The sequence below is a fragment of the Mus caroli genome, unplaced genomic scaffold, assembly GCF_978045245.1.
Source record: "Mus caroli unplaced genomic scaffold, Mus_caroli_1 scaffold_13, whole genome shotgun sequence".
Lineage (NCBI taxonomy): Eukaryota > Metazoa > Chordata > Mammalia > Rodentia > Muridae > Mus > Mus caroli.
In genome coordinates this window covers 54,414,619-54,440,938 of record NW_028227268.1, presented here as the reverse complement: position 1 = coordinate 54,440,938, position 26,320 = coordinate 54,414,619, and the positions used below count along the sequence as shown (strand labels likewise).

At 46.1% G+C, this 26,320-nt stretch overlaps 1 protein-coding gene across 2 annotated transcripts in view; it reads left to right on the top strand.

The window, feature by feature from the left end:
• Positions 1–26,320, top strand: part of Pik3r6 (phosphoinositide-3-kinase regulatory subunit 6) — a 58,310-nt gene that overhangs the window by 19,875 nt on the left and 12,115 nt on the right. Inside the window, exons 3-14 of one of the 2 annotated variants that reach the window (XM_029483150.1) lie at positions 9,666–9,749; positions 10,423–10,514; positions 11,169–11,237; positions 12,544–12,676; positions 12,828–12,897; positions 13,967–14,150; positions 15,496–15,658; positions 16,569–16,655; positions 17,672–18,086; positions 18,399–18,489; positions 20,438–20,560; positions 24,284–24,394. In XM_029483150.1, the coding sequence (XP_029339010.1) occupies positions 9,666–9,749; positions 10,423–10,514; positions 11,169–11,237; positions 12,544–12,676; positions 12,828–12,897; positions 13,967–14,150; positions 15,496–15,658; positions 16,569–16,655; positions 17,672–18,086; positions 18,399–18,489; positions 20,438–20,560; positions 24,284–24,394 (1,622 nt within the window). Of the gene's footprint in view, positions 1–9,665; positions 9,750–10,422; positions 10,515–11,168; positions 11,238–12,543; positions 12,677–12,827; positions 12,898–13,966; positions 14,151–15,495; positions 15,659–16,568; positions 16,656–17,671; positions 18,087–18,398; positions 18,490–20,437; positions 20,561–24,283; positions 24,395–26,320 lie in introns of those variants that run through there. The other variant, XM_029483151.1, reaches the window with a different exon arrangement.

The following is a 26,320-nucleotide window of genomic DNA, read 5'->3' as shown; positions in this document are numbered from 1 at the left end:
AAAATCTCTCTTCTGTCTAATTAGACTCATTATTGGGAACTTCTCTGGATCTGCCTCAACAGGTACAGGGACCAAGATTGGTAGCTGTACCACTAAGGCTAAGGATTTGGTTCCATCCAGCATTGCGTCAAAAAACAAGTGATATTTGTACAATCTAACCATTCTGTATCATTTTGAAATTCAGCCAATATAAAGAAAAATGGAGGACTAACACAAACTTCTACTGGAGAGGTAGTCATATTTCTGATAACTCTATTAGTTGTCACATTATCTAAATGAGCAGAGGTATTGGAAAGTGTGGCAGAAACATTCAGTATCTCATGAAAGGTGCCAGTCAGCAGTGCAAAGGCTGACAGACTGGTACTAGCACCTGCCTCATTACTTAAAATCCATTGGTAATATGGCCAAATATTTTCTTTTCCTGTAGCATCTTCCTTATCATTCATTACAGAAAAATCCAAAGGAGGTGACAAAGCAAAATCCTTTGCTATTTCTTTTCGAGGAAAAATTTTTGATTGACAATGTGAAAAAACTATAGGAAATGTGAGGTCCGGATGACACCAGGGCACGCTGCGTTTGGCAGTAGCATTGCCAACAGGTCATCGTGATCTTTTGGGAATAGTCACCTTTCCCTTTATCATAATAGTGGTGATGTTTATAGGTGAAGTTATATTATTTCCAACATCACCTGATCCTAATTGCTCTCCTTGGACGACTTGCGTTAAAGCATTAAGTAACACTTCAGAGCTCACTTTATTTTGGATAATGGGATCTGCCCAATTAGAGATAACCTTTTTCTTTAAAAATATACAGGGTGTAAAAGGTCTATCCACATCATGCACAAAGCATAGTGTATAATTTAAATGAAAACTCGTACTATTATACACCCGTGGCTCTTGAGGAGTTTGTCGTGCACAAGGCGCATCCAGAAAACATTCTGTTGCATAAAACAAAGGCAAGGTGGAAGAATTGGAATGTACCGGTAAAGGTACTGGCCATGATCTTACTATGGCCCACAAAGGTATACTTATCCCGGTCTCAATTATCAGGAGCAGGAATAACAGGATCATCTTGGGATTCATCTTGCTCTTTCACGGTCCTTGTCAGTCGCATCGGGACCCAAAGTGGATTTTCTTCACCCTGTGGAAAAACACAAATAGCTCCCCGGGATCTGATTAAGATAGGATCCGGGCCATACCATTTATTATCAAGGACATTTTTCCATTTGACCATTTCATTGGGCGATTGAGGCCATTGTCCGTGCCTTTCGGCTGGTGATCTTCCAGCATCATCCAATTTTAAAAAATTAAGAGTAAATATTGTAAGGGATAGAGCCATCTTTGGCGTCATAGCCTCTATTCCCCCTTTCTGTTTTTGCAAATATTGTTTCAAAGTACGATGAGCTCTCTCAATGATGCCTTGGCCCTGTGGATTATAGGGCAGTCCAGTAATATGTTTCACTTGCATTTGTTTGCAAAATTGGCTAAATTTAGAAGAAGTATATGCAGGACCATTATCTGTCTTTAGCACTAGGGGCTTACCCCATGCAGCCCAAGCCTCTAAGCAGTGAGATATGACATGAACTGCTTTTTCCCCTGACAAGGGAGAGGCATGTAGGACACCAGAACTGGTATCGATGGACACATGTACATATTGTAATTTCCCAAAAGCTGGGGTATGCGTGACGTCCATTTGCCAAACATCTAGGGGTCGCAATCCGCGAGGATTAACGCCCACGGAAGGTGCATTAATGAATTCTACACACCTACCACACTGGAGGACAATATCTCGAGCTTCTGTTCGTGTGAGCTTAAACTTTTGTCGTAATGTAGAAGCAGGGACATGATAAAGTTGATGAAAATTTTTTGCACTTTCTATAGAATTTTGTGATAGGAAAACCGTATCTCTGGTGGCTGAATCAGCAATTGCATTACCCTTAACCATAGGTCCAGGTAATGATGTATGTGCTCTAATATGTTGAATATAAAAGGGATGCTCACGCATCAAAATACAATTTTGTATTTTCATCAAAGTTTCAGTTACTGGACTAGACTGCTTAAAATTTCCAACAGTCTCTAACATTAGTACAGCATTAACCACATAAACAGAATCAGAGATAATATTTATGGGCATAAGAAATCTTTTAAAGACTTCCAAAACCACCAAACATTCTACCAATTGAGGGGCTCCTGGTGTAAATTGCAACCTTACAGCCTTTTCATTAATCACATAACTTCCAATTCCTGTTTTGGATCCATCTGTATAAATATCAATGGCTCCCTTTATAGGAGTGTTAGCCGTTACCTTTGGAAATATAACTGGATGTAATAACAGAAAATGTAATAAAGGATGTTTAGGATAATGATTATCAATTAAACCAGAATAACTGCATCTAAGAATAGCCCATTCATCTATAGTCGCACACAATGTTTGCATTTGTGCAGCAGTATAGGGGACAATTATGCTATCCGGCATTTTTCCAAAGTGAGTAATTGAACTTTTTATACCTTTGTGGGCCATATTTGCCACCATGGTGGGATAATGCTCTATAGTCTTATTAGGGGATATATGTGGATGTATCCATACTAGAGGACCATCTTGCCATAATACAGCAGTTGGCAAGTTTATGGTTCGTAATATGCATAGGCAAAAAGGTTTTTGCTCATTTATATGATTTAGCTGTGCTGTTTGGATTGCTTCTTCTACCTTCCTAAGAACATCAGAAGCCTCAGGTGTTAATTGTCTCAATGAGGTAATATGTGATTCACCTTCTAAAATTTGAAATAGAGGTTTTAATTCCGAAGTAGGGATCCTTAAATAAGGTCGAATCCAATTTATATCTCCTAATAATTTTTGAAAATCATTTAATGTCTTTAGATGATCTTTTCTTATACTAATCTTTTGTGGGGTAACACACTGTAAAGTAATAGTGGCTCCTAAAAATTGACTAACATTAGACTGCTGCACCTTTTCTGGTGCAATAATCAAGCCATTATTTTTTAAAGTTTCATTAAGAAAGCCATAAGCTCGCTGTATACTTTCTTCTTCAGGTCCACAAATCACAATGTTGTCCATATAATGACAAATTTTTAAGGAGGGGAAACCATCTCTGACTGGTTGTAAAGCTTTTCCTACATATATTTGACATATGGTAGGGCTATTTGCCATTCCTTGGGGTAACACTCGCCATTGATACCTTTTATCAGGCTCCATATGATTAACAGAAGGTAGGGTAAATGCAAATCTAGGTTTATCTTTCTTGTTTAATGGAATGGAAAAGAAACAATCCTTAATATCTACTACTATAATTTTCCAATCCTTAGGTAGAGCTGAAAGTAGGGGAAGTCCTCTTTGTACAGGACCCATAACTTGCATTTGTGCATTAATGGCTCTGAGGTCATGTAACAATCTCCATTTACCTGACTTTTTCTTTACAACAAAAATAGGGGTGTTCCAGGGTGATTGTGTGGGTTCTACATGTCCCAAGTCTAATTGTTCTTGTACTAATTCTTTAGCTGCTTTTAATTTCTCAGAGGATAAAGACCACTGAGGCACCCACACCGTGTCCTCTGTACACCATGGAATGGGCAAAGGCTCCTCAGCGGGCCCTAGAAAAAACCCAGCCCTTTCTTATCTGCTTTTACTGTGGCTTTAACTGGTGAAATTCTACCTTGTAAACTTTTTCCTAGACCTAGTCCAGGTATATATCCCATTCCTTTCATCATTTCCTTGCTTTTCTGAGAATAATCATTAGTCAGTATAAAGTTCATGGCTGACATCACATCTCTTCCCCATAAGTTTACAGGTAAAGGGAGTACATAAGGTTGAAAAAGCCCTGTCCTTCCTTCTTTATCTTTCCATTGTAAGGATTTTGCACTTATAGTTGGGGTAGCCTCATATCCTAATCCTTGTAAGCTATGTGATGATTGATTAACAGGCCAAGAAGCAGGCCACCAATTACTAAATATAATGCTTTTATCTGCTCCTGTATCCATTATACCTTGAAAGGTTTTTCCTTCTTATTTGTAAAGATATGTACTTTCTTTTCAAACCTACTCTTTCCACCCTTTGTACACTGCTTTTGCATATCACCTGTTTTCTTATGTTGTTTAGAATAACTAAACTTGAATTTCCAATTTTAAGCTAACTTTCTGTTACAAGCAAAAGGCTGCCTGCCCCTTTAAAAGCTCCATTTGCAATCGGCCCTCAACAGGGCTTTTTCAGCTGTACTTGACTCCCAGCCACCATGCAGCTAACTTGTCAATTTTTGCTGTGCAGACTGAGACTGCTTTTTATTATTTTTCAACATGAAACACAGAACAACAATCATTCAATCATCCAAACATGAATTGACAAACATATAGACAATTTGGTGCACCAAAAACAGACAATAGACAGCTCAAAGGGACACAGATATCCTAACCAGAGCTAAGAATCTCTCCATAGGAGTCAGAGAGGAAGCAGGACGTCTCCCATTTTCCTTATGTCCCTAGGAGGGCTCTGAAATAGCTTATTTTCCTTTTTTCTCTTTCTTCTGGGAATTCTGCACAGTGGCTGCTTCTAATAGTTACTCCTCTTTCCCTGAGAGCTATCATTAAGCCTTTGATGAAGGCTGCCTCTTTAGTCAAAGTCCTCGAGAGGAGGGTAAATTGACTTAATTTTTTGTTCTTCATTTTTTATATTATCCTTTATATCTTTATATTATCCTTTGTATCTTTATATTTTATATTATCCTTTGTATCTTTATTTTTAGCTTCCTTTCTTTTTCTCTTTTTTTTTTTTATATTTCTTAAGTTACTTATTTTTCTGCGCGCGTCTTCTTTTTCCTTTCTCTCTGTTTCTGATATGCCTTCCTGGTACTCCTACACCTACTGCGTAAGAAAGCATACCTCTCAGAGACTTACCTTAATTTCTTTATACTTACCGGTACCACTGTTCCTCAGCTGAAGAGTTCTGAATCCTTGCGGTCGAATCCTTCTCAGCAGCCTGTTTTGCAGGAACACTTTATTAACACCGCTCCCCAGCTGAAGAGTTCTGAACCCACGCCGGATCCTTCTCAGCAGCCTGTTTTACGGGAACCTTTATTAACCGCTCCTTCCCCGTGATGCAGTTCTGAATCCTCCCTGTAGCAGGGGGTCTTCGCTCGTGCCTGAAGATGTTTCGTCCCGGGTTCTCGGCACCACTTCTTGCGCGTCGTCCGACTCGACCAGCAAGAACGACGCTGCAACAGGATCCTTCTGCACGCGTTTATTGGGAGAGCTTGATTGCAGAGGCGAAAGGACCCTTAGCCCAGCCCTGGTGCTGCTTTATATAGGCCTAGGAGAGGCGTGTCTCACACCCGGATTGTGTTGTGTTTGGTTGATACTTACAACCTCATTTGCATTCTTACATCTGATTGGTTACTTTCTCTCTTATCTGATTGGTTACTTTCTCTCTTTTCTGATTGGTCAATTTCTCTCTCTTCTGATTGGTCAATTTTGGTCAATTCTCAAAACTTCATCTTGGCAAAAAACTTTCCTGCCTATGTATGCGTGGTGGCCAGCAGAAGCCTGTGCCACTTTGCAACGGCACATGTGGCTTCCCACAATACAACACAAGCCTGAGCAGACCACGTCAGCAAGTTAGCAGAGGGCCAAAGCATGACTCTGTCCTAGCTTTCAAAAAACAGCATTTGTTTGAGATTGTCTCCAAGACCGACTGGCAACTTCTCTTTTTCTCTGAAACATGGGGGATGGGCAGAGGCAGAGACAGATCCGAATTATCACTGGTTTAAATCTTTTCATGTAGTCAAAGGACAAAGGGGGAACAGAAGAAAGGGAAGAAAGGAGGGAGGGAGAGAGAAGGGAGGGGGGATAAAAGAAGGACTAAAAGTTCAAGGGAGAGAAGTCAGGAGAGGGCCATGGAAAGAAAGAACACAGCAGGGAAGGAGAAAGGAGGGAGGGGAAGGAAGAAAGGAGAAGCAAAAAATGAAAGGGCATAGAGAAGGAAGGAGAGGGAGGGAGGGAAGGGGGAGGGAGGGAAGGGGGAGGGAGAAAGACAATGAATTTACTAATGATTCACCTAGCATTACGTTCATTAAATATCTTCATTAAATCTTTATGTGAGGTAGAGATGGTAGATGAGAGGGCAGGTTGGAGCACTCGTCATGCCAGACTAAGTGACTTCCTGGCTAATTTGGAGAGATGGGGCCCTGCTCAGCAGAGTGTCTAAGTGGGTAGACATGGCTGTCACGTTCTGCGAACCTTCAGATTTGGGGAAGCTGGGAATCGGGCCTGGACAGTGACAACTGCCTCTCAGGGATGAGTGAGAGTTGGGAGGAAAGTGGGGGACTTCAGAGATGGCAATGATCACACTCTGGAGAATGTGGGTGCCTCATAGCCACTTAGTGGGGCTGCCTGATGACCAGCAGAGTGCAGGATACCTCAGCCTTAATGGCTTAACTGGAGCTACCTACCATCCGTGATGTTTACATATGTAGCCTCTATCCTTCTAAAGGAATTAGAGACAATTAAGGTGTGCACTTAGTAAAACACAAAGCAGAGGCAGCAAAGAGGAAGCAGGAAGTGAGGTCCCGGCCCCTTGACACCGGCTGATGTTTGGGACTGGACTCTAACTCAGCTGCAACTTTCTTGGCAGCCAAGTCATAAAGGGAAGCCCTGAGGTATGTCGTTTGTGTTGTCTGGTGACTCAAGAAGACAAATTACTTGTGTATAGAAACACTCTTGGTTGTTGGAAATCTGCCCTTGTGGGGAGCGCTTCCCAGACTTCCCATCCTCGTCTAGATCCTCCAAGGAGTGAACAACCAGGATGTGTAAGGATTTGTTCAAGGAAACACCTGTGAAACAGACAGGAGGCAGAAAGCAAGAAGGAGAGGTTGGCTTGCTGGGGGATGGTGCATGCATGCGTGCGTGTCTTAATTGGGGAGGAATCCAGAGAACAGTTCCACAGTGTAGTACTGCTGGTGGAACCTAGAACCAAAATTTGTCCTCAGAGTAGGTCTTCCTGGGAGCCGCTGGGAAAAGCACTGTCGTGCTCTGTACTGGTGTCTGCAAGCACAGAGCCTCACAGCGAGGCCAGGGAGACACATTTTCCAGGCTGCCTCACTTCACTAAGTCACTTACATATTCTTCATCATCACTCCCCTGCCGCATCAACACACCCTCATTAAGGAAAAAAGATTTACCCTGACACTTGTCACAATGGCATGGAACACTTTATTCATGACTGGCAGTGGAGACTCAACTCCGAGGACACGAAGACACCTGGGATACCAGCCTAGGGGCAGAGTGAGGACTGAGGCAGGCCAAAGGTATCAAGAAGCATATAAGGGTGGGGATCTCTCTGAGCTGACTAGCCAACCTTCTTGATGAAACTTGGATGTACAAGCCAGAGTCAGGACAGAGGCCAGGGTGGAGCCTACGACTGAGTGGGGCAAGGTCACTGACACCATCTGGGACAGCGTAAGTAAAGCAACGTTGCTGTCACTACCAGGAACAGTATTTGTATGATTAAAAAAAAAAAACAAAACAAAAAAACAGAGTTGGGCTGGAGAGATAGCTCAGAGATTAAGAGCACGGACTGTTCTTCCAGAGGTCCTGAGTTCAAATCCCAGCAACCACATGGTGGCTCACAACCATCTGTAATGGGATCTGATGCCCTCTTCTGGTGTCTGGAGACAGCTACAGTGTACTTATATATAATAAATTAATAAATAAATAAATCCTTTTTTAAAAACAGAGTTAATATTTAATAGAGATGTTTTATAGTGATCTACAAGAAAGCGGCACTCAGAAAGAAAGACAAGATACCCCCTGGAGCATGGGTTTGGAATTCTCCAAAACACTCCCACCCCACTGTCTTTACCATAGCCAAATATAGAGTTTTGGGGGCTTCGAAGCTATTGTCCTCATGGTGACTAAGGAAGCTGAATGCACTCACCAGGTGGGTCCTGAGGCGCTCCTGAAGGGCTACAATTAATGTGATCAACTGATATTAACACTGTCTGGGTCACAGGGATTAGGACTCTTTACCTGTAGACAAAGCTCTTGTTTGAGACTCTCAGACTACGGCTGGAGACAGGAGTAAAGCTCACCCTAGGTCAAATATATCCAGGTCCTGAGCCTGGACCATTGCTGTTTTAACAGAAGGGTCTGTATAAGAAAGGAATATCGGTGTGTGTGGATAGCTTTTCAGTTGATGGTACTGCTGTTGACAGGAGATTCTTGCTTCTCAGCTCCAAGTAGACTTTGGGATGAGGGCTCCGCCCCCCTCAGATCTCCATCATTTTCCTCTGTCTTTCTACTCTGCCTCATCTCTCTCCCTCAGACTTTGATCCCCCAATTGTAAGGGTTTCTTAAGGGTCGTAGATGTCCCCCAAAATGTGTCTTCTATGACTTGTCCATGCTGAACAAGGGTGTAGACCCTATCTATCTAGGGACCAAAAGTCTCGAGACCTAGGCTGGAGAGATGGCTCAGTCCATAGAAGAGCTTGAAGGCCTGGTGATCTTAGTTCATCTCCAGAAGCCATAATGGAAGCTTGGAACAGATAACAGGGAGGTTGTTCTCTGACCCACATGCCCACATGACACATATGTGGCTACACTCACACACATACACAGCTATACACATGCACACGTACACACAATAATAAAATAAAATCACACATTGAGGAAAGAATTTATGTCTTAAACTGTCTTATGTGACTAATGTAAAGGGAATCTGAGAGAATCTGAGGTTAGAGGCTTGCAGGTCATCATTTGAAGGGAATCTAGATTTTGGACGTTATCATTTCTTGGAACTATATCTCCAACAACACTTCAAGGGAATCCTGGATGAGTCACAGGGATAAAGTGGGAATGATAAAGCAGGACATTCAATTCCTCCTCTGACCTCCATACACATGTGCATGGGTGCACATATCTGAACACACATATACATACATACATGTGCATATGTCCATATATATATGTATGTATGTGTATATATACATATATATATGCATCCACATGTATATGACCACATACTTATACACACATATACATGTGTATGACCACACACTTATATACATATACATATGACCACACACTTTATACACATACACATGCATATGCCCACACACACCAATTTTTTTTTAAGTTATTAGAACACAAGCACTACTATACTAAGATAGTTTAGCTGGTAATCAAGATGGCTGCTAATGACTAATGGATAAGTAAGTGGTATATTACATGTACTCTGAAAAGAAAGATATTTCAGGTCTCAGGCCATATGGAGGAGGAGGATGTGAGATTTTACCATGCTCCTCTGAACAACAAACAATTTAAAACTCGTACATTATTTATTTCTATAATTCCCATTTAATATGTTAAAACCACAGTTGGTGATGGATAGTTGAAACCACAAAAAGTGGAGTCTCAGGTAAGAGGGGCCTGGATTGCTGTCTCTCTACACTTTGGAAAGTTCTGGTTTTAGGAAGAACACAGAAATACTATCTTCCAGCTCAGAGCAATGTGCTGGCTGCCAACTCTTGATGGATTGCTACTGGGCACCCTGCGAGGTTTATGGGAAGGCTGAGATTATTCTCCAGAGAATAAAGGTTGGGGCAGCATTAAGGCCAGGTGGACTGAGCAGCACAGCTCCTGACCTCAAGGTTCCCTCACTTTCAGATGTGGAGCTGGACTTCCAGAGGAGTGTACAGGCCGTGCTGCGAGAGCTCAACACCCCAAACCCAGCCCTCCAGAGCAATCAGGGTAAGAGCTGGAGCAGGAAGCAGCCACTCCTCACCCCCCAGCCCCTATCCCGTCCTTCCAGCTCTGTCTCAGGCATTCCAGGAAGGGCCCATCCTCGTGTTCTTAGGTGAGGGGTTTCCAGCTTAGCGGTCTGCTTGTGGACTTGGAAGGCTTCTCTGCTTCCTGATACAACCCTCCTGGTTCATATGTTAAGACCACAGTTGGTGGTGGGGTAACTGAAGCTGCAAGAGAAATGAAGTCTCAGGTAGACGGGGACTGGGCTGCCATATTGTAGACAGGAATGGGTTCTGTTACCTTCTTTCCTGGTTACCTTCCCCACTTCCACTTCCAAACAAAACTCTGTTTTAGGACCTAGAATCATTCAGAAGGCGGCTGGGGCTCTGGGCCTACACATATTACTGCTCCATGCTTCACACATACACCTCTGTCTGCTCTTGTGCCTCTCCTCTTGTTTCTGGCCTAGAAAGCCAGCTCACTGCCTAGAAAGAGCTAGAGATCAGGTGGCCACAGGAGGAGCTCACCACAGGCATCTGGGGTCAGCTCTTACTACAGGGTCAGATGTAGCTGGCTGGTCACACTCTAGGACTCAGGAAACAGGGTCCTGCTCAGAAGAACAGTCTCTAAGACCCTCTGGTCCCACCCAGCCATGACGGATCTCTTTCTCCCGGCCCAGGCATGTGGAGATGGTCTCTGCATAAGAAGGTGGAGAGAAACCCAGGAAAGAGCTCCATTCTGGTCCGAATTCTGCTCAGAGAGCTGGAGAAGGTGAGTGCTCAAGCCTGAGGAACTCAGCAGGGGTGGGGTGAAGAGAGGCGCCCCCTCAAGTTGGGGCTTCACCTGTGCAGATCTGTGCTCCCAAACTCGGCTTCTTTGTAAGCCATATGCCTCATTTTCTTCATTGATTTTTATCTCAGCACTGTTTTCTATTCATCCACCCCCACTTTTTCTTAAATTAACGTATTTCGAAAAGAAACTCCATAACATAGCCATAAATGGAAAACCCACATCGCTAGGTAGAAACATATATATCCTCTGCCTATTTGTGTGCAACCATTAAGGTTTATCTTTGTGCCAACTGAACTTATCCATGCCCTGCATGTTACTGCTTGGGAAACACTGCTCCAAGTTGTCAATTAGCTTTGGCTCCTGTGTGGCGTCTGTGCAGCTTCCCTATCCTAACCGCTTGCACAAGGATTCCTCCGTCTGTCTCGTCCCTCACAGAGGGCTCCCACATCCTTGTTTCTCCCTACCCTACTCCCTTCCTCCCCTCTCCACAGCAGGCCACTCCGCTTAACATAATATATTGCTGCCTTCCATCTCATCTCCCACCACCCCCAGCCTAACCGCAATCCGTAGCTAGGATGTGGTGCTCCCTGGAGCACCCAGCCCAGCGCCATGCTAGGGTCTCCTGTTTTCCAGGCAGAAAGCGAGGACGGGCGCCGTGTCATCATTCCCTTGCTGCTCACTCTAATGTCCGTGCTCACTAAGGTGAGAGGGGTTGGGGGTCAAAGTGACTCACAAGAGGCTGGGGACTGTCAGGAGGAAAAGTCACAATTCTCAAAGGGAATGAGAGGCCATTCATTCTGTAATCAAATATGAGTGACTGGAGTTGGAGAGATGGCTCAGTGGGTAAGAAGACCCAGTTCAATTTCCAGCACCCACATGATGAGAACTTCAAGTCACAAGGTCTCATCCCGTCTTCCTAGTTGGCATCTAATCTCTGCTAGCGTGAGCCTGGTCTTGCCTGCTTTCCTTTCTACCCAGAGGTATAATTTGGACAGGCAATGGGAGAGTTGAGACAGTGTGGAGAAGGGATAGAGAGCCTTGGACAGTGGGTGAGCCCTTGGGTTGCTCATTTGTGCATCGTCATTGTGAGTAACAAGTTCTTCATTCTGTAACAACACATACAAGAGACTGGAGAAAGCAAAACTGTTGTCAGAACTCGGTTCTCCATAACAGGACTCCAGCTTAAAGAAAAAGCCAAGATGGCCGGCATGGCATTTTGGTGCATGAGAGGCTTGTAAAGTCCCCAGACTTGAGAAATCTCTCCTCTCTTTTCCCCATAGGATTAGAATCTTCACACTCCTCTAGCATAGTCCCTTTCCCAGCTCTCCATCTTATTGGTCCAGGACACAAAGCCTTATCTAGTGACCACCCAGGGGCTTGGAACTGCCTTCTTTTCCAACTCTCTGAGTTCTAAGACAAGCTAGGAAAGGGAGGGGCCTCATGCCTTCTGCTTGTCCGTGACTCTTTGGTGAGCTCTAAATGCAGACAGTACTAAAAATGGGCCAGAGAGGTCGATTTCTTACAATTGGTGATCTCCACATAGAGGTGGGACATAAGAAAAACAATGTTTTACACTCTTGGTTAAAGGAGTTGGTAGTGGGCTGTAGGGAGTCACTGTAGCATCTGGGATGAGGATGAGGCTGGGCTCTGGCAGAGGAATGGAACACAGTGAGGAAGAAGGCAGAGGGGAGGAAAGGAGAGACTTGGGAAGTGAGTCCACGTTTTTAAGCCTGGAGATGCTCAGAAATGCTCGACCTAGCTCCACTATCAAGGCTGGGAGAGAACTGATCTGCGGAGAATGTAGGGATGGATTTCTGTCTTGCTGAGGTGGAGAGTGGGGTTTTAGGGAGGTCTCTCAGATGCTGGGAAGAGCGCCTGCCAACAAAGGATGTGGAGAGCCCAGAGCCAGTCTGCCCGTCAGTCCCAACCCTCCTTCTTCCGCACCTACTCTAATCCATCCCACCCTAGACCTTCAAGACCTAGAGCATCAACCCCTCCCTCCCACCAGGCCACAGGCATCCCGGAAGATCTGTACCATAGAGCTTACACCTTCTGCACCAGGCTGCTGACCCTGCCGGCCCCCTACTCTACAGTTGCCTTGGACTGCGCCATAAGACTGAAAACAGAGACGGCTGTCCCAGGTGAGAGCACACTGGGTATCAATGCTACTCAATATCAGGCTGTTTTCCCCAGGATGCCAAAGATGCTCAATTCTCTCAGCTCCTTCCAGGAAGGGTGGAGAATTGGAGTGAGGGACCCAGAGGCCGGCTCACTAAAGTGGTTTGTTTGCAGGTACGCTGTACCAGAGGACTGTCATCGCTGAGCAGAATCTGATAAGTGAACTATACCCTTACCAGGAGAGGTAAGAGGCCTGGGAGTGGTTGCTGCCCTCTGCTCCCTCAAGGTGTTGGGTGCTGGGCAACTCTTCACTGACAGGAAGACAAAAGTGGAGGCTAGATAAAGAACATCACTTAACAGAGCTTCCACGCTGGCCCAGCAATGACATGCACTTCAGCTCTAAGGGTGGTAGTTATATTGTTTTCTTAGCCTTGCTTCTTTGGCTCGGTCCAGATTGACCCTGTCTCTGTTCAGAAGGAACATATGGCCTAGGAAAATGCTGCTGTTCCATTCTTGTGTCTCTTCCCCCTCCCCAGCTTTGTGCCACAAAGCAGCCACGCCCAACCAATCCAGGCAGCAAGAGATAGCTTCAGAATGCCCACACTGCAGGGACTGAACCCTAGGGGCTTCCATCCATGAGTTCTCAGCCCTGAGATTAGGGGGGAGAGTATCCCTGGTCCATGTTTGGAAGAAGAAGAATAAGCAAGGGGATGTGGACGGTGCCTCTCTCTGCTGCAGGCAAGTTTGTGGACTTAGCACTGAGTGGCACTATGTAGGCTAGAGACTTGGGAGCTATGTTGAGGAAGGATGCTAAGGAAAAGAGCACCCGGGGAGCAAGTGCTGGAGGAGAGAGAAGGCCCAGCACCCTGAGGTAGGAAAGAGAGGGTAAGCCAGTTTTCTGGTGTGATCAAGGTGATGAGCAAAGATGGAGCCTGTGTGGGTCTGGGGCTCCAGTACCAGAAGGGAGTGCAGTTAAGGTCTCCCTAGAGGGTAGGGATGCTGATGCTGAGGACCAGGAAGCAGGCGTTCATTAGATGCAGGACATAGCCTGCTTCCCCACATGGAATCAGTAGACTGGTTGAGGGGGACTATAGCTGCCCCTCTGCAAGAGCTGTGCATCCTGCCTGCTGTGGTCCCTGCTTCTCCATCTTCTGTCTGCCTTTTGGCTTTTGACCTTGACGCTTATCCTTTTGGGGGAATTAACCACTAGAAAATGCTTTTGTTATTAAAGGCGTTTAGATAACCTGGAGTGAGGGAGCTACAGAGGTTTGGGACCATCCATCTAGCACCTCCATTCCATTCCTGTCCCCCAGGGTGTTTCTGTTCGTGGACCCTGAGCTGGTTTCTGCCTCCGTGTGCAGTGCCCTGCTGCTGGAGATCCAGGCAGCCCAAGAGCAGCAGACACCCGAGGCCTGCATGCGCCATGTGGTCTCCCACGCCTTGCAGGCAGCTCTGGGAGAAGCCTGCCACACAGGTGCTCTGAACAGGAAGCTACAGGTAATGACCACCACAGCCTGGGCATCCAGCGCACTCACTGCCTGTGCTCTTCCTGCTTCTGGCCCGTGCCACCCTTTCCGTGGCAAATCATCAGTTCATACATGTTTATTAAAGGAATTATGAAAATACAGATAAGCTGCTGAAAGACAAAAATAAAAAAAATCACTCATACGTCTCTACTTAGAAATAACAGAAATGAACATTTAGTCTATTTTCTTAATAATGATGATATTGATGACTAATAGACAGTTTATTGTCTGTTATTCCAGACACTGTGCTAAATTGATCACATTCTGAAGTTCTCCTCCAGCACAACTACCATCTGCCCTTATAGATGGGAAATTAAGGCACAGAGATGTCGACCATCCACTCATGCTCACACAGATGCAAAGAGACTGAGCTAGAGTTTGAATCCCACGTCAAGCTTATGCCCTCTGGCTCGTACCCTGACTCTCCTGAACATGTGACGCTATCAAACTCCGCAACTGCTTGATATAATGTGTATTTTCCCATGGTGGCCTATGCAAACATATTCCTTGGGAAACGTACTTCTAAGGGCTGCACAGTATGAGTGTGCTCGTGCACTTAGCTGATGCTCGGCTCCCGCTGCAGGGCATGTGGGCAGTTCTGACACTTACTTGTTTGCTACCTTTTCTCTCTGATTCAGCCTTAGCCCAAGAAATCCTTCTGGCTGAGAGTCACACCAGGGACTGAACTTCTTAGGGATGGGGGAATGGGAGGACCAGTGCCATTAGGAGTGACATTCTCTTGGAAACAGGGAAGGCTAGGCAAGGCTAGATTGGACACATGCAGGAGATGGAAAGGCTTGTCTGGGTGGAAAGGGTTAGAATTGCTGCAGTGGGAGGAACCAGGCACCCAGAGTGAGGGTTCAGTTGTCCCCCGCTTGCCCTGGTTTAGGAAGTGGGGAAGATGTCAGTCAGGTTCTTTTCTCACCCAGTTATTCAGACCAGTCTCCGGCTTTGCCCATCAAGATACATAGTAGCACTGCTCTTCTGTTCTTGTTTTCCCTCTGGAGTTCTCCAGTCTGAATCCCACCCACATCTTGAATCCTTTATTTTGGTGGATTCCTCCTAGCTTTCTCCCCAGCATAGTGCATGAAAGCCAGAAAGAAACTCCACTGCCCACCGGCAGGCAACAGGGGACAGCAGCCATAGCCTGGCAGAAACCTAGGCTCTGGACCAGGAATCCTAACAGTTCCTGCCCAGCTCCTCAGAGCCAAAGGGTGGTGCCATGCTGGACTGTTGGTGGCCCTGCCCAATTTAGCATAGGAGTGCAGTAGGTGGGTTGGTGGGCAGACCTCAGGCTCTGGTGTCCCTCTTCACAGGCCAGCTCCCGTCGTGTCCTGGAATACTATTTCCACGCTGTTGTGGCTGCCATAGAGCAGGTGGCTAGCGAGGACAGCCCCAGCCGGCTGGGACACCTGGAGAAGATGGAGGAGATTTACTGCTCACTGCTAGGGCCTTCGACCACAAGAAGGCGCTGCGTAGGTAAGGGGGAGGGCTGGGGACTTGCCTAGAGAGACTGCCATCCGCAGGGGAGGGCGCCAAAGAGCTAAGCTAGACAGAATGAGGTTTCCAGAGGAGCCTGAGGACTGAGAGGAGAGCTAAGGGACTTGGCCGACCAGGGAGGAAGCAAGAGGTTAATACAGTCATGATAGCCCACAGCTGCAAAGCTCCGGCTTTATCCCATTAATGCGCTAAACATTTAACACATATTCAAATCTATGCCGTGTGCCAAATCAAATAATTCGTAAAGTTAGGAGGTAGAAATGATTATTGCCCCCATTTTACAGAGGAGATTTATAGACTGATTTAGAAAGAGATTAAAAATCTTGCAGACTGTTACTCAGCTGGTGAGTGGCAGAGCCAGTATTTGAATCTTGTTCTGGGCATAGTAGCCAACAGATGTGATTCCCAGGACACCTCCACAGAGGATGGAAAGAAGCCCGTGTTGGCATTATTTGTCTCCTGGGGTCGATTTGTACCCTGAGACCTCCTTTCTGTTGGAATGTTGATAGAGACATGCCACGCCCCAACAGGAGCAAGTGTCACGAGACGAGTGGGCGTCAACAATCCAGAATGTGTGTGTGTCCTGCCAGCAGTGGGATGATTCTAATGTGTGCCTTGTTTGCACAGTCACTCAAAGCAGCCATGGAATATGTCGGCCTGAGCGTGTCAGAACGTAGGGTCACTGACTGCACCCATAGATACAGGGTGCAGGGGAAATGGACTAGAAACCACAGCAGAGATCAGTGCACCAAGCACACTAAAGCTTGAACGTGGTAGCCCAGGCTGGACAAAGTGAGCAGGATAGCCCTGTTTAGACTCCACCCTCTCAGTCTCCCTGGTCTTTTGCCTACAAGCCTCCTCAGTCCCCACAGTCTGCTCCTTTCTTCAGGTGACCTTCTGCAAGACCGCCTGCCAAGCATCCCCCTGCCCAGCCCCTACATCACCTTCCACCTCTGGACCGACCAGGAGCAGCTCTGTACGTGCTGGAGCCTCTGAGCTCCTATAGAAATGGCTGAGGACCGTGGTGTATGTCTGCGTGTGTTCACGTGTCTGTGCTCCTTCCTGTCTGTGTTCAGGTTTTGTTCTATGCGTTGGTCCACATGTCTGGGCAAAGTCGCAAATCTTCTCCGGGTTGGATTAGTCCAGTGCATTAGCTCTTGGTCTCATTAATCTTAATGTCATCAATGTCTCCAAAAGGGAGGCGAGCAGAACCCACTGTGGTACCCAGATCGGGGCAGGGGACCTTCCAGAGCAGACAGCTCCCTCTACTGTTGTGTCCTGCCCCAGTTCTCTCAGCTCTTCTAGCGAGTGAGGACAAGGACTCCAACTGTGGTAGAAAGGATTAAGCTGGAGTACTGGGTTCAAGTCTTGACACTTCCTTTTGCATGGCGGGTTATGGTAGATGCCTTGTCTCTCTGAGCCTAAAAGTAAACTGGAAACCCTGCAAGTCGTCCCTGGAGCTGGTGGCCTGCTATCTGTGTCCCAGGGCAAGCTACAGGAAGTGGGGTGTTGGAAGGGACCCAGAGTCAGCTAAAAGTGGGAGGTGCTGGGTTAAGCATCATCTTCTTTAGTACTGGAGTTCTCAGGGATTTTAATATGTTTACTGAATGGCTGGGTGTGGTGGTGCACACCTTTAATCCCTATACTCAGGAGGCTGTGACAGATCTCCGTGAGTTCAAGGCCATCCTGAGCTACATGGAGAATTCCAGGATTGCCAGGATCCTACATAGTGATCCTGTCTCAAAAAAAAAAAAAAAAAAAAAAAAGAGAGACAAATAAATAAAAACAAAACAAAAGAAAAACAAAAGAAGAAATATATTTACTGAGTAGCCTCAATGGGAGGAAACAGTAATGACTAAAGGACTGTGGTGGCCTTTGTGGAGCGTCCCATGGGGGTTCTGCTCATATGGACAGTATTTGAGAAACAGGAGTCCTGTCCTCTCATCGTCAGGTGTCTTTGCCATCCTCATGCTCCCTGTTCTCCTGTCCCAGGGAAGGAACTGGTACGCTTCCTCCGCCCACGCTCGCAGCTGCGCCTCAGTGCTGATCTGGATGCCTTGGATCTACAAGGATTTAGGCTAGACCGGGACTTGGCCCGGGTGTCCACCGACAGTGGAATTGAGCGGGACCTCCCTTTGGGGAGCGATGAGCTTCCGGACCCCAGCAGCTCTGAGATGGAGCGGGCCGCCCTTCAACGCAAGGGGGGCATCAAGAAGCGTGTGTGGCCCCCTGACTTCTTCATGCCTGGCAGCTGGGATGGACCCCCGGGGTTGCATCGGAGGACTGGCAGGCCTAGTGGGGACGGGGAGCTGCTACCTGGAGTCTCTCGGGTGCATACCGCCCGCGTGCTCGTTCTGGGGGATGACAGGATGCTAGGGCGCTTGGCCCAGGCTTACTACAGACTCAGGTAGGACCCTAAGGAGGGACTGTGGTGTGGGCGCTTCTGGGATGGGCTGATGAAGGATCCAAATGGGTATTAGAGGGACAAGAGAAAAGGCACGGGAGGGTAATGAAGGACGCTGTAGAGTATCCCCAGTGCCCAGCCATCAGCGTGACAGGAAATGTCTACTGTTTCCATTTTGTAAATTGGTAAACAGAGGCTCAGAAAGATAGTATAAATTGCCCAAAATCAGCATATGAAAAATGGCAACGCCAAGACTATTTGATGCCAACATCCAGCCCTCAGCTCTTACCCACCTACCGTGCTGTCTGTTGCTAGGAAACGGGAGACCAAGAAGTTCTGCCTCACTCCTAGACTCAGCCTACAGCTCTACTATATCCCTGTGCTGGCGCCTCAGGTGACTGGACAGGTGAGGGTTGGGGCCAAAGGGAAAAGGAGTGGAGGGGTCAAGAGCAGAAGTCTCAGCAGAGAAGAGTGGGAGAGGTGGGGATCCACTGGCAGCCTGGCTCCCAGACTCAGGGACCAGAACCATTGCCTTATACTGCAGAGTTGAGAGAAATTGGGGTGGGGTGGGGTGTCTTCCAGATCAGAAGCCAAGACTCAGGTTTTGTCACAGTAGCCTCTCCTCTGCTCAGCTGCCTCGTCTCTGTAACAAAATTGTCAGTGCTGATCAGAAACCAGAAGACCTTGACCACACCAGAGAGGAGATTAAGGATGAGCCAGAGCACTCGGGAGGCAGAGGCAGGCGGATATCTGAGTTCGAGGCCAGCCTGGTTTACAGAATGAGTTCCAGGACAGCCAACGCTACACAGAGAAACCCTGTCTCGAAAACAAACAAACAAACAAACAAACAAACAAGGATGAGCCAGAAATGAGCAGGGTTAGTGAGTTTATTTAAAAAATAAAATAGAGATGAGAAAGCGCATGCTTCAGAAGAGACAGAGCGAGACAGAGAGACAGAGAGAGACAGAGACACACAGACAAAGACACACAGACACAGAGAGAGAACAGGAAGGGAGAAAGAGACAGGGTGAGGAGAGACTAAAGAAAAAGATGCCACTCACCCAAGGCTTTGCAAGAGCCTACTTTAACGACGCCTATGGTCAAGGTTTTACTATCTTGCTCAATGGATGTAGTTTACAACCAACTTAAAACATGGAACAAAATATCATGTAATGTTTAAAAAAAAATAAGTGGTTTTACTTATCCTAAAGAATGTCCTCTGGTATATCCTAAAGAATGTCTCTGAGAGAGAATACCTCTCTCTCAGAGTTGAGAGAGGCAGTCAGCACAGGTCAACACGGGCAACACACGGTTAAACTCAAGGCCACACATTCTGGCCCTAAGGAAGCACTGCCCATTTGTTGTTTTAATATTTTGGGAGAGTTGTTTCTTTTTGTTATATTGAGACAGGGTTTCTCTGTGTAGCCCTGGCTGTCCTGAAACTCACTGTGCAGACCAGGCTGGCCTCGAACTCAGAGATCCTCTGCCTCTGCCTTCCAAGTGCTGGGATTAAAGGTGTGCGCCACCACTGCCTGACATGTTTTAACATCTTTGCTTGAGATTTTTTTTTTTTTTTTTGAGAAAAGGAGATATTGTCTCTTTAGGTCTTCACAGTGGAGTTGACAGGGATGCTGAAATTCTCTGATGAGAGACTTTGCCTCCCCCGTCCTTTCCCTCTACAGGAGAGAAAGTATGAGGCAGATGACCAGAGTTCATTAGTGTTGATTAGTGTTGGTGGAGTGTGTGTGTGTGTGTGTGCGAGTGTGTGTGTGAGTGTGTGTGTGAGTGTGTGTGTGTGTGTGTGTGTGAGTGTATATGTGTGTGAGTGTGTGTGTGAGTGTGTGTGTGTGTGAGTGTGTGTGAGTGTGTATGTGTGTGAGTGTGTGTGTGTGAGTGTGTGTATGTGTGTGTTTGTGTGCGTGTGTGTGTGAGTGTGTGTTTGTGTGAGTGTGTGTGTGTGTGTGACTGTGTGTGAGTGTGTGTGTGTGTGAGTGAGTGTGTGTGAGTGAGTGTGTGTGTGTGAGTGTGTGTGTGTGTGAGTGAGTGTGTGTGAGTGAGTGTGTGTGTGTGAGTGTGTGTGTGTGCGTGTGTGTGTGTGTGTGCTTCTCTCTGCCATTTAGAGGTCAACAGTGTCTTTCAGTGTCAGACAAGTGGCCCTCAGCAAAAGCCCTTCCACTTCACTTGAGTTTAGGATACAGAACACCAATGTATCTTTGCACAGTATAGAAGCTGAGCCCAAGTGGTTAAACGACTTGACCACAGTCACCGAACACTGGGCGTTGGTGTCTGGGGCACCCAGACTGGGAGGGAGGGAAGGACTGACAGGTGTGTCCCCTTATTCTCCAAATCCCTAGGATCCAGAAGCATCCAGGAAGCCTGAGCTGGGAGAGCTGGCTTCCTTCCTGGGTCGAGTCGACCCATGGTATGAAAGCACTGTCAACACCCTGTGTCCTGCCATCCTCAAGTTGGCCGAGATGGTAGGAGCAGCATTGAGGGAAGGGGAGGGAGGAGGGAGGGGAGAAGGGAGAGGAAGAGGGGAGGGAAGGACAGATGGTGGGAGAAATACGAGTGGCATGAATGAAGACATTTTTAAAAGTTCAGGTGGAGAGGGTGGTAGAGTCAGGAGGAGAGCCCCCAACTAGACACTGTGAGTGACCCCTGACCTTAGAATCAGCCCCACACGGTTTGTTCATTTTTAGTTTTCAGAGCGTAGGAACTGATGTCCCCAGGAGTCATTGTCTCCATTTCACAGGCCAGGGAGCTAAAGCAGAAAAAGATTAGGTAATTTGCCCAAGCAGCAAAATCAATTGTGATGCACTGTCCCCCATCCTTGGAACCAGGCATCCTGCCTGCAGACTGCATCTGCCATTGCTTAGTCATGTCTGTCCTGCCTGCAGACTGCATCTGCCATTGCTTAGTCATGTCTGTCCTGGTTGCAGACTGCATCTGCCATTGCTTAGTCATGACTGACAGGGCAGGACAGATGGGGAGGCAGGCATGGCTGTCTTGAGAGAGTCTTTAGCTATTCACACTTAGACTGGCTTGCTCCCAGAAACGCTGCGTTTAGTTTTTACACTTTGACATTTGTCCATCAGGTTTTTTTTACTTAGAGTTTAATGTTTCCTGTTAGATATAGAACTTTTATTCTTCGTGGCTTCTGCCTTTGAAAGCTTCTTTTTAAAAAAAAAAAATCTCTTTTTTTGCCTTTAAATGGCTCTGGGCATTGAAGTTGAGTCTTCAGGCTTGTACAAAATTCTTTGCTCTGAGACATCTCTCCAGCCCCAAGAGTTTTGCCTCTTAAGGCCTGAGATCACAATGCTCAAACACAGTCTGGATTTTGACATTTAAATAACTATTCCCTCACATAAATAATTTTAGTTCTTCATCTTAGGTGTGTGTGTGCAATCTGGCTTTTTTCCAAAGGTTTAGCCAGTTATCCCAAAGCTGTTGGTTGAGTAAGACATCCTGCCTCATCCATTTGATATTCTGCCGGTATCCCTGACTGAAGTCTTATGTCTGTGTGATGCTTTTTAGGCGAGCCTGTGTTTTCATGGATCTAGGCAGTTCTGTACAAACCAATATGATTCTATCTTTATGCCAGGAAGGGTAGGTCTACAGCTTTTTTTTTCTCTTAATAGAAAATTTCAGAATATACTAGCTTATCTTTGCTGATAAACTTTAGGATTTGCATGTTATTTTTAAATTTTATTTATTTATATTAAACGCATATTTTATTTTATTCATTTTGTGTGCGTGGGCATGCCTACACATGTGCAGATGCCCGAGGAGGTCAGAAGAGGGCATTAAGTCCCCTGGAATCAAGGTTATAGCTGGTTGTGAGCTTCTCAACATGCTGGGAACCTAACTCAGGTCCTCCGAAAGAAAGAGCAAGTGCATACAACCACTGAGCCACCTCCCCAGACCCAATTCAAAAAAAAAAAAAAATCTGTTGAGATCTTGATTATAAAGAGAGAATCAGCCTCTTTCATATATTAACCCTCTCTGGGTACACAATATAATTTCTTAAGTGCTTTGTGGCTTCTGCCGATGGAGACTGCAGTCTTTCCTATATGGCTTCTACCCATTTTTGCTAACGTCATTCTTACCATCCACGAGCGCATACTTCTTGTCGTGGTGAGCATGTGCTTCTCTCATTCTAATTAGAAAGAAGGAATTGTCCATGGAACAGGAAGCTACCAATTTATACATTTTATTTATCAAGTTACTCACTTGTTTCTTAAAAAGGTTAAGGTTTGAAAACAGAGCCCCAGGCGTACCCAGTTGATTTTTGACTGGCAGCTGGCAGCTGAGCTGAGGTCTCTGTTGCATTTCTTACCTGCCCAGTTGGGACATCATCTTACATGTTTTGTGCACACAAAGATGTCTGGCTGTGTGTGTGTGTGTGCATGTTATCTGAATAGCACATGGAGATGTTTGTGTACATACACAAAAGACTGTTTAGCAGGGTATTAAAATACATTTCCTCTTGAAAGTCAGAGTTTATGGGAGAGAATCCATTGGCTCTATTTTTGCTGGTAGCTTTTCTTCCAACCAGGACACATCAAAGATTTTCCTTCATTTCTCTACTCTCTCTTATAATTAATCACTTGTGTGGCCTTTCCAAAAGCAGCTTCCATGTGAAGGGCCTGGAGACTCTGTGAGCAATGATGTGTTGTCAGAATGCTGTATTATCAGCATCATTTGGGAGGTGATTGAGACAGGGTTTCTCTGTGTATCCGTGGCTGGCCTGGAACTCACTCTGTAGACTAGGCTGGCCTTGAACTCACAGAGATTCACCTGTCTCTGCCTTCTGAGCAATGGGATTAAAGGTGTGCACCACCTTGCCTGGCTGAGCATGATTTGTTTTTAGAAGTATTTATTTGTTTTATGTATGTGAGTACACTGTAACTGTCTTCAGACACACCAGAAGAGGGCGTTAGATCTCATTACTGATGGTTGTGAGCCACCATGTGGTTGCTGGGAATTGAACTCAGGACCCCTGCAAGAGCAGTCAGTGCTCTTAACCACTGAGCCATCTCTCCAGCCTGAGCATGATCTTTTTAAAGGGAATACTTCAGTGAAACAGACGTGAAGGTCAGAAGGAGTTTTGAATTAGATGCACAATGTTTAAGACAAATCTGAGTCTTTTGCCAATTCTGGCATTACAGCTTGAGCATCCCTGACCTGGAAATCCTAAACTTGAAATTCTCCAATACCCACAACATTTCAAGTACTACCATGATGCCACAAGTGGAAAATTCCACACCTGTCTGCATGTGACAGGTCTAAGTCAAGACACAGGCACACTGAAATGTGTGACTTTATCTTCAGGCTAAGAGGAAAAAGTACCTGTGAGTCAAAATGAACTACACTTGAGCCCCATGGTCAAGATAACTCATCATCAACACATAAATGTCCCATTATCCAAAGGGGGGGGGGAGCGCGGAGTTAAAAACATCCCCGTGGTCCGGAGCATTTCTGGCAAGGGGTAGTCAGTCTACATTCCAGTCGACATAGATGTTCCACTCTCTGTGAAGATCATACACTTTACTCACAGGGCTAAGGAAGCCACAGAAGACAAGGGGCTGAGCCCATTCCCAACAATGTGTAAATATTACTGGTTTGTTTATTTTGAGACAAGAGTCTCACTGTGTAACTGAACTCAAGAAATTCTTTTGCCCCAGCCACCCAAGGAGCGGGATTATGGGCACATACCATCACACTTAGTTTGTTAGTGAGTTTATGGATAGTTTCAGAGGTGGCCAGAGCTGAGAGGAACATCATCTGGTCAGGTCGTTCAACCTCTTAAATCTCCCTTGAAGATTACTCAGGCCTCAAACAGTTTGAATAACATTTGCCCCCAGGCTCCCGGATAGTGAGTATCCAAAGGGAGCCTAGATAAAGGCTTTTGTCACAGTTACACTTCAAGCAGCTAGCTCAGTGTCTTGCCGCTCAGTAAGTCTGTAGGAATGAAGTTAACCAGGTTCCCTGAGAAGATGGAGTCTTGTTAGAAGTAGTTCGTGTTTTGGTCAGAAGTAAAAACCAGATGGCCAGGAAGGCTTGGAGCACGTTGAAGGATTGGCCAGACTTGGTCATCACAGGGAGTGTGGGAGGTTTTGGAGTTTCTCACTGAAAATAGTGCCTCCCCTAGCAGCCTGGAGGTGGGTGGCTGCTGAAGACACTGCCCCTGTTCCTCACAGCCTCCCTACTTGGACACATCTAGGACCGTGGACCCCTTCATCCTGGATGTCATCACGTACTATGTCCGCATGGGCACTCAGCCCATCTATTTCCAGCTCTACAAGGTTAAGGTAGGTTCCCGCTGAAGTTCCCGGGATACCGTGCGAGCCTGCAGGACCATGTTAAACCCTCTGGCTCTGGCGAGATACTGGTCATTTGCAAGCCCATTCCTGGTTGCTCTTGACAGCTTTGTGTTCATAGTGTTTGGGCAAACCAGTTCATTCTTAACTTCAAAGACCTCGGATCCAAGCAGACTGGGAGTCAGCGGTAGGCTGTTCTGAACTGGCTTCCATCCTCTGGTTACAAATTCCCAAGGCACTGCCATTTTCTCTCCTTGACCTCTTGGAGAACTTCAGGCCCCATGAATAGATTCACCTCTGTCCTTACCTCTCACATCATCCCTTTTCCTTCCCTGCCAGGCAGTTCTTTATTTGAGCCATCCTACTGCCTTGTTCTCGTCCCTTTGTTTCCACAGCTCTCTTCCCAACAAACCCCAAGCCCAGAGTGGTAGTGCCGCATACCCTACCAAGGCCCACCTAGAACAAAAACCCAACGCGATTTGGCGATTTGACAATTTGGCGATTTGGCATGGCACGCCTCCTTTTCCTGGTGTGCACGTTCATCCTGGCCCATGGAGATCCCAGGCCAGTTTCCTCTTCCTCTGAGACAGTGGCTGCTTATCACTTTCCTGAAGCCTTTCCCTTCCGCAAGTGACTTTCCTACCATTAGGTCACCTGAATGTCCTGTCTATACCCAGAATGCATCATGTCCATTCCAATCCCCACAGGGCCTCTCCTGGTGCACCCAGTCCTCCTCCAGTTCAGTCCGAATTCCTCCATCTTAGCTCTTGACCGGAATGATGCCCCTTCTCCTGGACCTTCTCCCTTAGCCGTTCAGTTTTACCTGACTCAGTCATTTACACTGGCTCACCTACTCTCAGAACGATGATGTTGTGAACCCATGAACTTTGATCTGTTTTCCCATTTAGGGCATTGATAACATTGAACTTCAAAGGTCAGACTTTCTCCACGTCTCAGTTTTCTCTCCTACTGTGTTTCAATATTTGATGGCATTAAACAGTGGGAGGGAAGTTAGCTTCCAGATTGTTCCTTTAGTTCCTTTAGTCTCTTATCAGTAGGTAGGTAGGTAGGACCGGTTTGTGGAAGCTTTGGTTTCTTCCTTCTCTGCCCTGAGGTTGATAAGCTTTCCAGTGTAGCTTCCTTAGTGGTCCTTACTGCAGGACACAGAAAGTAGCTGGCACACACCTACAAACTGGCTTTATTCTGCCCAGGGCCTTAAAGCTGAAGCACACAGATGGACTGAGTCCTGGGGTCCAGCAGACAGTAAGGATGCAGGGTTGCACTCTGCAGGAGCATCTCCAGGGAGGGAGAGGACCTCACTGCTCTCTACCTAACTTGGATTCGGTCACTCCTTTAGAGTTGCAGAATCTGACTGCAGATACCTGCTCTGCTCTGTACCAAATCCTAAGGTTCTGTTTTCTCCCAGAACATTCAAAATATGTTTCAGGCTCATAACTCAATGTGTGGATCAGACAATGTCACAGAAAAAAATATATCATTAGTAATTGACGTGAGAAATTAGGCATTTGGATTATCTTGAGTTTGATAATCATGCCAGACATAGAAGGGCACACCTGTAATCCCAACACTTGGTAAATTGAGGCAGGAGGATCACCATTTCCAGGCCAACTTGAGCTGCACAGTGAGACCCTGCCTCAAAAAAACAAAAAAAGATTCATCGAGGAGATAGATTTGATCAGATAGTATATAAATATCTGATCAATATAACAATATAAATAATAACTGATATTACATAATATAAATTTAACCTTATAGTATTAAAACAGTATTAAGGTTTTAATACACAGCTGCCAACAGTCACGTCAATCACATCACGTTCCATGTGAGCCTGAACATGAGGGGCTGGAGAGATGGCACAGTGGTTAACTGCACTTGTTCTTTCAGAGAACCTGGGTT